The 10,074-nt window shown below is 32.3% G+C and overlaps 1 protein-coding gene across 1 annotated transcript; it reads right to left on the bottom strand.

Moving 5' to 3' along the window:
• Positions 1-302: 302 nt before the first annotated feature.
• On the bottom strand, positions 303-7,210 carry LOC127101051 (uncharacterized). Its single transcript, XM_051038366.1, has 5 exons — positions 6,716-7,210; positions 6,406-6,626; positions 2,345-2,443; positions 1,541-1,614; positions 303-733 (listed from the first exon to the last, which is right to left on the bottom strand). Exons 1-5 carry the CDS (start codon positions 7,008-7,010, stop codon positions 508-510), a joined length of 915 nt encoding a protein of 304 aa, XP_050894323.1. The 5' UTR covers positions 7,011-7,210; the 3' UTR covers positions 303-507.
• Between the last annotated feature and the right edge of the window lie 2,864 nt (positions 7,211-10,074).

The following is a 10,074-nucleotide window of genomic DNA, read 5'->3' as shown; positions in this document are numbered from 1 at the left end:
TTTTCATTTCAATTGTGTGAAAATGATGGATCCGAAAATACATCTTCAAACATTAGAAACATCCGAGTCTTTTCATGGTGTTGAGAAAGACCACATAAGGGTGGAAAGAACAACCCCTAGTTTAACCCCTAATTTAATTTGCTCATTTCATTTACTATATATATTAATATTTTGCATAGTCCTGCTTTGTAACCGTTTTAAGCCTTCTTTCTTGGATTTTGTTTTCCAAAATGCAACATCAGTTTGCTTTTTTAATTCAAACATTAGTCTGCATAGCTTCATTTAATACCATATTCACGGTGTAGAGATGTCAATGTTTTTTTTTCATTTTCATATTAAATTAATATGTGTTTTGATCTTTATTACACATTATATTGGCCTACCTTACCATATTTTGTTCTATAATTATCTTTACTCATTTACATAAATTTCAAATGTCACCTCATGCATGCATTACACTCTGATCTATTACTAGTTTCCTACAATTGTAGCCACTTTTTTTAACATTCAATACAAGTCCAATGATTCAAGGATCCTGCGAGCCTGGATTTGAAGAGCAGTTAGTCTCTGTTCTGGATCCAGCGTCGAGCCAAACTGACTGGCTGCCCATATCAAGGAGGCTGATGTCTCCCCTAGGAGACGCCTTGTGTCTTCGTGTATAGTTGCCAAAGGAGGTGAATCTCTACTATTGACATGCCCGATGAGCAGCTGCAAAAACTCTCCACATTTTAACCTGACAAATGCCATTTCTTTGAATATCAAATTCTCAAGACAGCTAAAAAATTTCAGGCATCATGAGTATGAAAGACATGGAATGAATCATGAAATCCAAATAAAAATGTCACTACCATGTCATTAATGACAACTCAAATGTCTATTCGTAGAATCTTTTCATTGCTTAGATTATAAAAGGAAGTTTAGCAAGGGTCAAATTCATCGATATTTAGTAAGCAGTGAAGTTTTTAAGTTTTTTTTGGCAATTTTTCCATGGAAAAAGAAGATGACTGTGCATAGAATAATAGACATTGATTATACTAGTTAGAACCAAGGAGTCAAATCTATAGATTTATTATTAGGATCAGAATCATAGATTAGGATTTGAATTAGTAAATCATATCATTTATTTACTATATTTATTCTACATGTGGTAAAGTTCTCCCTAGAGTGGAACTTCTCTATCACAAATAATAATACATATACTAAAATATTTGTTTTCTTTTCTGATGAAATTCTAACTGCTCTACTCCTACCAGTCTTTGAAGAGTCACCACTCACATATTTTATATGTTTCTGAAAGAAAACAAGATAACTGCTCAACTATCAATGCAAACTACTCTCTACATATATCATAGAATAAGCTCTACATGATATATCATGTTAATGAGAAGCCAGGATAATTCAATGACACATAACAAACACAACACGACCAGCATGATGAGAACAAACATAGACTACTTATCTACAAAAGAGAGTTGAAGATCTGTCTGACAAGTATATGAGCATTAAGATAAATGAGACTGGCTGTAACAAGATGCAGTACCTGAGATTTTCATCCACTTGTTTGTCTCTTATAAGGTCGGCAACTTCCTTAATACCATTATATTTCTCAAAATCCTGATAAGTAATTATTAGAAGAGAGAAATTTCAAGAAGTAAACAACAACAACAACCAAATCTTATCCCATTAAGTGGGGTCGGTCACATAGATCAACTTGCACCATAATGTTATATTAAGGATCATGCTTCTATCCAAATTGTTAATATCGAGATCTTTTTGAATAACTACTCTTATGGTCTTTCTAGGTCTTCCTCTCCCTCAAATTGATTGACTTCTCTCCATCTGATCTACTCTCCTTATCACAGAATCTACGGGTCTTCTCTCTACATGCCCAAACCACCTAAGTCTATTTTTCACCATCTTCTCTACTATAGGTACTACCCAACACTCTCTCTAATATTTTCATTTCTAATCCTATCCTGTCTAAGAAGTAAATGTTCTTCAGCAGCAAGCATAGACAAACTCTCAGCTAAACATCAAGAAGAGGAACATCAATTAGCAAATCATATCAGCTAAGCCGAGATACTCATATGTCTAAGCCTCTTTAAACAAAAAACACAAAAAACAAATAAAAAGAAAAGGAAAAACTCTTTTTTCTTTTATTTGTAATGGTAACTGCAAAACTACTTTATTTAGCAACTCTTCCTTACTAAACCGCAAATAATGAAGAAATGACAACCTCAACTTATAAAGCATAAATGGATGATAAAAGAAAATGTATGTTAAAAATAGAACGATAGAATAATGAAACACGTTTGTAAATGATGTAACGGCAAGGGTTAGGTACCATTTGATTGGGTGATGAATCCACCATCAATGAGATCAGAGCATCTAAACATGCACTTTGCTCAAGAACTCCACGGGTGGATAGTATATTCAACAAAACCTGAAAGGTAGCAACAAATTTTCATAAACAAATTGGTTTGAGTTAAGAGACAATGGTAAGCGGGTTGCATATGATTGGAGTGGCATGGTCATATCTAAGGGTAAATTTCTTTATTTGCTGTTAAATTTGATATGATAAAGAGTTATTTCTATGGCTTATTTACTCATAGTATTAGAGGGAATAATGGCTGAAATTGCAAAGAAATTGCAGGCTTTTTTCCTAATAAAAATAATGGTTGATATATAAGTAGGAATTGGAATGTCTGCCAATGTGTTTTCCCATGAAGTTATTGGAATACACCCATAGACACTGTTACAATGTTATGTGCTTATGTAGGAACTAATCAGCACGGGACCATCCATGCTAAAGAAATCAGGAGAAACAAAAACTTCAAAATTCTAAAAATAAATGTGAAGTATTTGGAAGAGTTTACATAATGAATTTTGAGTGTATTTTTACAGATTGTTTGACTTTGACCTTTGTTATTAGAGAATGATGTCATAAAATCCATATTTGTTTTCTATCTCTCTTTTCAAAAAAACATTAAAAGCTTTCTAGCCCAAAAAAATAATATAAGAAGCTTCTATTTTATAAATGAAGTTGTTGGGAGGAGTTTTCCTAGACATGAAGCTTCTAAGGCATGGTTACTTTATGATCATATTTAATCAAATTGAAGGCAGACATGATTTCTCCTTTTTTTCGGGGTGAACCGGAATGAATAAATGCATAACCAAAATCTTTTTCTTCAATAAAAAATCAAGACATGGATTTAATGGGACGATCCAAAATAATTGTTTTTGTTCCTCATAAATCATAATAACCAAATGGTTAGTGCTAATTTACAGTTTTGTTCTAAAAATGAGGGGAAAAATTGACTTATGTATAAAATTGAATGCTGAGACTTGAGAGACAACAAATACAAAAGATTTGCCATAAATCTCATATGCAAAAAAAAAGCATTTATTTCTATTTTCTGAATTAGGGCATAACAAAATTCAATGTTATAACGCCATTTGGATCCTCAAATATTATACCTAAAACTACTTGAGATAAAGCATTTGAAAATGATCAGTGAAATTTGTTATGTTCTAATTAAGAAAATAGATATGCAATGTTTTTCTTTAACACTTAAGATTTATTTATGTCAAATCACTTATATTACATATCTCTCATGTTTCAAAATTCAATTTTATGTATATTCAATTAGTTTTTTTAATAATAAAGCTATAAACTATAGACATCAAATACAAAGGATTTGGCATAAATTTAAAATCGTGAAAAAGGTAAATATTTCTATTTTATGAATTAGAACATAACAAAATTCACTGTTCAAACAGGACACAATTTGAATCTTGAAATATTATACCACGAATTATTAGAGACATAGCAGTTGAGGATCCAAATGATATCTTACATGATTGATGAAATTTGTTATATTATGGTTAATAAAATATAAATGTAATACCTTTTTTTAAACATTTGAAATTTATTTATGTCAAATCATTTTTACTACCCTTCTTTGAGAGTGAACTCGATTTTACCACTTACTTGGGGCAGTTGAGCGCGTTCTAAAGTGGTGGTGTTTTATTGGCAACTCTTGCGGAATAGGGTTATTGTGGCTCTTGAGGGTGTGATGTGAGGTGTCTTATGTGTGGGGGGAGGATGAGTTTAGTTCCCATTTGTTTGTTACCTGTGAGCTGGCGGCAGCCCCTGTGGTATAGAATCTTTAGATGGATAGGGTGGTGTTTAGTTCTTCCTAGTGATCTCCTTTCACTTTTTGAAATGGATAGGATGGTGTTTAGTTCTTCCTCACTTGGAAATGGTTCTAAGGCAGCTATGTGACTACCTTCTGTGCTTTCCCCAATTGGCTTGGCAACCCTATTTTTCTGTCAGTTCGAGAGTCTTCACCGGCGGCTCCTTTGCTGGAGTGTTCTTGGAGCTTTCTAGTGTATTTGGTTTATGTTGATGGTGGTTCTTGGAGGATGAGATCTAACCTATTCTCCTAGATATCTAGTGTTATCTCTCATTGTTTTTCTTCCCTTTTCTCCAGGATGTTTTGGCTTTGTGGTGTGTTGTATTTTATTTTTTTGTATTTGACTCTCCTTTTTCGGTGGTAGTGGTTTGGCTTGGTACTTCTAGTACCGCTGCTTGTCCGCTTTTTTGTATTTTTGGGCATTATTTGCCTTCTCCTTTTATTTTTTATATTATATTTAGCATTCAAAAAAATTGTATTACCTAAAAATGTAAATACATAACCGATTGGTTGTTACTAGATTGGTGTCACGAGAAACGAAAAACAATTAATTTTGATCGTCCAATTAAAATCAATTTCATGGTTTTTACTTAGAAATAACACTTAAGTATTCTTTTTCTATCTAATGAATGTGTCTTCTTCTTCCTCCCCTCTAATAATGATTTTCTTGGCCCCCAATGTCTAATAATATATATTTTCAAAAGTAACTAGTTTCATCTTGTTTTACACAAAATATGAACAAAACAGTTGAGCTGTAGAAATAAAAACCAGGTTATGTATCTAAGAATTATGCTTTCACCCAAAAAAACAGGAGACCCTAAACCCTAAACTTCTATCGAGTCGATGCCTATAATAATTTTAGAAAATGGAAGTGATTAAATGTAACCACTTGCGTTGATGTGGTGTCACATATCTTCAATTAGAAGTATTGGTACTACTTGATAATTCATCTAATTCTAGAGCTACTTTTGGCGTGGATTTCAACATTTCCGTTAAACTAAAATATTGTTTTAACCTAGTTCTTTGTTGATTTGTCATGTGTATTGTCTTTCACTTGCATTGATAAACTTGGATATCTTTGAGTCCAAATGTTGAACATTTTACTTGTTTTTCATATTGCTTAATTGTAGATCTGGAAGACGATCAAAGGAAAGGCTCGAATGAGAGAGGCAAATGTATGAAACTCTGCCTAGTTAGAGCTCTAGACACCTGAGCCAGCACTGGGCACCTGCTGAAGGTATCTGTGTGTCCCAAACAGTGTTTAGTGCCAAAGCTAGGCGCTACCTTCATCAGAGCTACAAGGCTTAGACAGTGCTAGGCTCTGCAATTCTTTCATGTTCTCGTGATTTGGCCAGTGTTAGGTGCCCCGCGACAAGTTTAAGCGCCTCATACTTGACTTATTTCACTATAAATACGTTTTTTAAATATTTTGTGGGGATCTTTTGATCACTTAATCATTTAGAACAGTGTTCTAGCAAATACTACTTGTTGGAAACACAACAAAAATCATTTCTTTGTAAATCATCCATGGCTAATTCTTATTATTCCTCTTCTCCCTTTATTTCTTGTTTTATTTCTCTGTCTCGCTAAACCCCCTTTGTTGTAGATGAATAGATATTGATGAAAATCTATTGAAACTCTGTTATTTAAATTGATCTTCATGAGTCTATTTTCTTATCTCTTCTTTTAATACTTTCTACGACTTCATCACACAACGTTTCATGATTTATTGGTTGAATGGAAGTTTAATCCTTAAATGCTAGAGTTTAAGAGTTCTTGCTTGTTTGATCTAGGAATAATCTTTGATGCTTGGAACCACTCTAAAACTTCTGCTCATGTTTATTCCTAATTAGGAATTAAATTAAATTTAGTTTAAAGGTTCTCTTACCTAAAGGATAGGATAAAAAATTCGCTAACAATTCGAAAAATAAATTCATAATAATTTCTAATCAACTAATTAAGCTTAAAATCAATTGAAACTGGTCTCTATGGTATTTATCATCGCTGTATTTTCTATCTAAATTATCTCACCAAATCAAACTAGTTACCCGTTCAATTTTGCATTGAAATTGACACTCAATCTTTGCGATCGATAGTTGATTCTCAACCGGTCAATTACTTGCAACTACACTTGTTGTTATGATGTGATCCTATCAGTGAAAATGAAAGCTGATAAATAAATAAATAGAATTAAAAAAAGGAAGATAACCTGAACAGCATTGTGTTGATGAGCAAGAGTAGTACTGTGTGGATGAAGCAAACAACATCCTTCCAAGACTCTAAGAGCAAGTGCAATTTCATCATCTGTAGATGGACTAGTTAACTTCATGGGTTCCACACCAAATATATGACTCATGTCACCTACTACCTTATTGTAATTGTGATCATTCCCAGTTTCCTTTAACGAGTGCTGAAAGAGAACCGGAACCACTGTAATCAAAGTAAAACCACCATAAACAAACTGAAAATTGAAATTGTAACAGTAATGATAATGAAAATGAGGAAGAATTAAAAGCGACCTTGAAGTTGGGGAATAGATTGGGTTAGGTTAAAGAGGTAAATAGTAGAATCTGAATCGACAATGGAATTGAGGAAATTGAGAATGGAACGGAGAGCACGGAGACGGAGGAACGAGAATTCGGCACGTGCGTCTCGGAGACCGGTGGTGAGAGCGAGAGTAACTTCACGATATACCCTTTGTTGATGAAGTGAATTCACGAGCTCCACCACGGAAGCATTTGGATCTGATGATCCAGTTGGATCTTGTTTCTCCGTTTCGATTCCTTCACTCCAGAGTGGTTTCTTCAGATACATGTTTTGGGTTTTGATTGGGTTAGTGATGAGTCATGGTTGAATTCGAATTGGGGTAAATTGGGATGGGAGATAGGGTTTATGAAGAATGAAGGAAAGAATTGGGATGAAGCTCAAAATGTGAAAACATCCGTTGGGGGTATTTCTCCTTCTGTTCTGTTTTTTCTTTTTCTGTTTAATTTTCATTTTGTGAAGATGGCGTGTACGTAGTTTTGTTAGACAACTTTTTCTTCTTTTGTATTATTTTGTTTATAATTTCAATTTGTAATTTCATTTTTGTTGTAACTAAATAAAAGAAACGTCTAAAATAAAAATAAAAGAGTTGTTTTATAGATACTCTTATTTATTAATTTCTTGTTTGATTTTTTTTAAAATTTCCGTTTTATTATTATAGACAACAAGACCTCCCCCAAAGATGGTAGATGTCTGACGGACGTGATAGGCTAACTCCACTTACTCCTTATAGTAAGTTTTTTGGAAAATTTTGAGAAATGAGAATGATCTAATGAAATGGAAGAATGGAATTCCATGGTCGTCCTTAGCCAAAACGACCTAACATCACAAAATATGATATGCTTGAACTGAAGCATGTTCTCCAACATATCCAAGTAAGGGACGTTTTGTAAGCGACCTCTCAACATGAAGCTCTTCAAAATTATAATTATAATATTAAATTATTATTATTATTATTATTATTATTATTAAATAAAATAAAATTAATCGAATGTGACTCTAAATGACTCGAAAACAACTCTCTAAATATGTCAGAGTTATTCAAAACAAATAAAAATATGACTCTAAATTACCCCCAAAGTACTCCACAATAATCTAAAATACTCAATTGACAAACTCTTGCACAATTCAAAAAAAACTCAAAATAATTAACTTAATCCTAAACTCATTAATAAAATAGCTCAATGTTATTATTACTTGTGTCGGGTCATTAAAAAGATAATAATCATTAACACTATGACATACCAACACATCTCTAAAAGATATCAGAATTATTCAAATAGTAACTTTGACAACTCTAAGATAACAAATCTCATTTTATATCTTAACTCTAAACTCATCAATAGAATAACTCATTATTATTATTACTTGTGTCACGTTATCAATAGGGTAGTAACCATTAGGTAACAAATCTCTCTCTTAAATTTATCAATATCACTCTAAAACTTATCAGAGTTGCTCAAATGCAACTCTAAAACATATTCAACTACTAATTGTACTCTCAGAACTCTAAACATCTCAAGAATACTCAATAACAAATCTAAACTCATCAAACAATTCCATCCCAAAATCATATTTTCTACCCGACACAGATCATATTCTAATAATTATTTTAAATAGCAAACAAAATTATAATCAAGCAAATGAATATGTCCCAGAAAACTTAGAGAGTCTATTTTAAGAATATGATTTTTATTTCATGATTTAATACACTAATAGGTTCAATTTAATCAAACAACAAGAACGATACTCGCATCGGACAAAGTGACTTTAAAATTGCGCCAAAAATTATATACTTAATGAGAAAATTATGAAAATTTACAGTTGAGAATATCATTAAACTCTATTTCAAATGCACTTAATTGCGCCTCAAAAGGAGTTACGAAACTCTAATTCAATTCGTTTCACTTAAGCCATATCACAAATGTTTCATGCTTAAACTCTAAAAAAAATGTCTGACTTTAAAATAGCACGGAATATTATATACTCATGATAAAAAAAATGAAACTCTTCAGTTTGAAAGATCATTAAGTTATCTTTTTAACACAATTGATGGCATCCCAAAAAGATTTATGAAACTCAAGTTATGCCTGAAATAAGACGAGCAACACTCTCATGCATTGTTCTGCGATTTCCTTACGAAAATTTCACTCCTAAACTCAATTTCTTCAAACCAAACTTATCTCCACTCCATTCTAAACATGGATTATCATACAATCATATTATTCTCAAAACTTTCAAAATATCGACAATGACATAATGACAAAGACAACTCATAACAGAATATTTAACACAAATTAGTACACGAATTAGATCATTAAATTCATCACATTACAACACATCATCACCAATTTCAGAATTCAAACAACATCCTATAGGAGGTTAAAGGCTCATCAATTCTACCCCTTATACATATATCCATTTTTTAATCAATTTTCTCCCCTTACCTGGTTATCCTAGCAGTGATTGAAAAATTATTCCTTGATGTTCTTCTCTCTTAACCTCTTTGCCTTCTCTTTCTCAATCCCTTATTCTAGTACTTCCCTCTATGTTTTCTATAGAAAACCCTCCATAGTCTCTCAACTTCCTTTTTATAATAACAAAAACCCTAAAATTGAATTTCTCCCTTCTACCCTCGCTTATTCACAAAATTCTCACATTTTCCTTTCCCTTCAAATTCTATTTACTCTTATTATTTTAATTATAATAATAAAATAATAAAATATAATAATAATATACTTAGGGTAATTCCATTAATAATTATAATTATTATCCAACTTTAATCCTCTCTTACTCCTTCCCCATCTACTTCTCACAATCCTATTTTTGACCCAACTTCTCTATTTTGATTTTTTTCTAATAATCATCTTTTTCAAATTAAATACTAAAATAACATATTTTTTAAATTAATTACTGAAATAACCAGTTTTCATTACTGATGCGTCAGTTGAACTGACGCATCTAATTCGCATTCAAAGGAGGCGCCCAAGCCATTACCGCATGCATGCATTAGAAATGAGCATAGGCGTCAATGGTCTGGGTGCATGCATGCCTTGAAGCCACATGCATTGGCGCATGCATACACTACATTAGTGTATGCGCCAATGCATGCTCCGCATGCACTTTTCATTTTTTTGTATATTTTATATTTATAATTAATTAAATTAAATACTTAAATTTAAAATTATATTATATTATAAAGTAAAAATACATAAAATTGACAAGAAAATCAATGATTTGCCCGATTCAAATGCTCTCTGTTCCATATCTAGGTGCTTTAGCTTGTGTTCGAGGTCCCCCATGATTTCCCTGAGGTGTTTGGGGTCTTTGAGTG

This window comes from Lathyrus oleraceus, chromosome 7 (assembly GCF_024323335.1).
Source record: "Lathyrus oleraceus cultivar Zhongwan6 chromosome 7, CAAS_Psat_ZW6_1.0, whole genome shotgun sequence".
In the NCBI taxonomy this organism is placed as follows: Eukaryota; Viridiplantae; Streptophyta; class Magnoliopsida; order Fabales; family Fabaceae; genus Lathyrus; species Lathyrus oleraceus.
The sequence above is the reverse complement of the archived record's forward strand: the minus strand, read 5'-3'. Positions and strand labels throughout refer to the sequence as shown.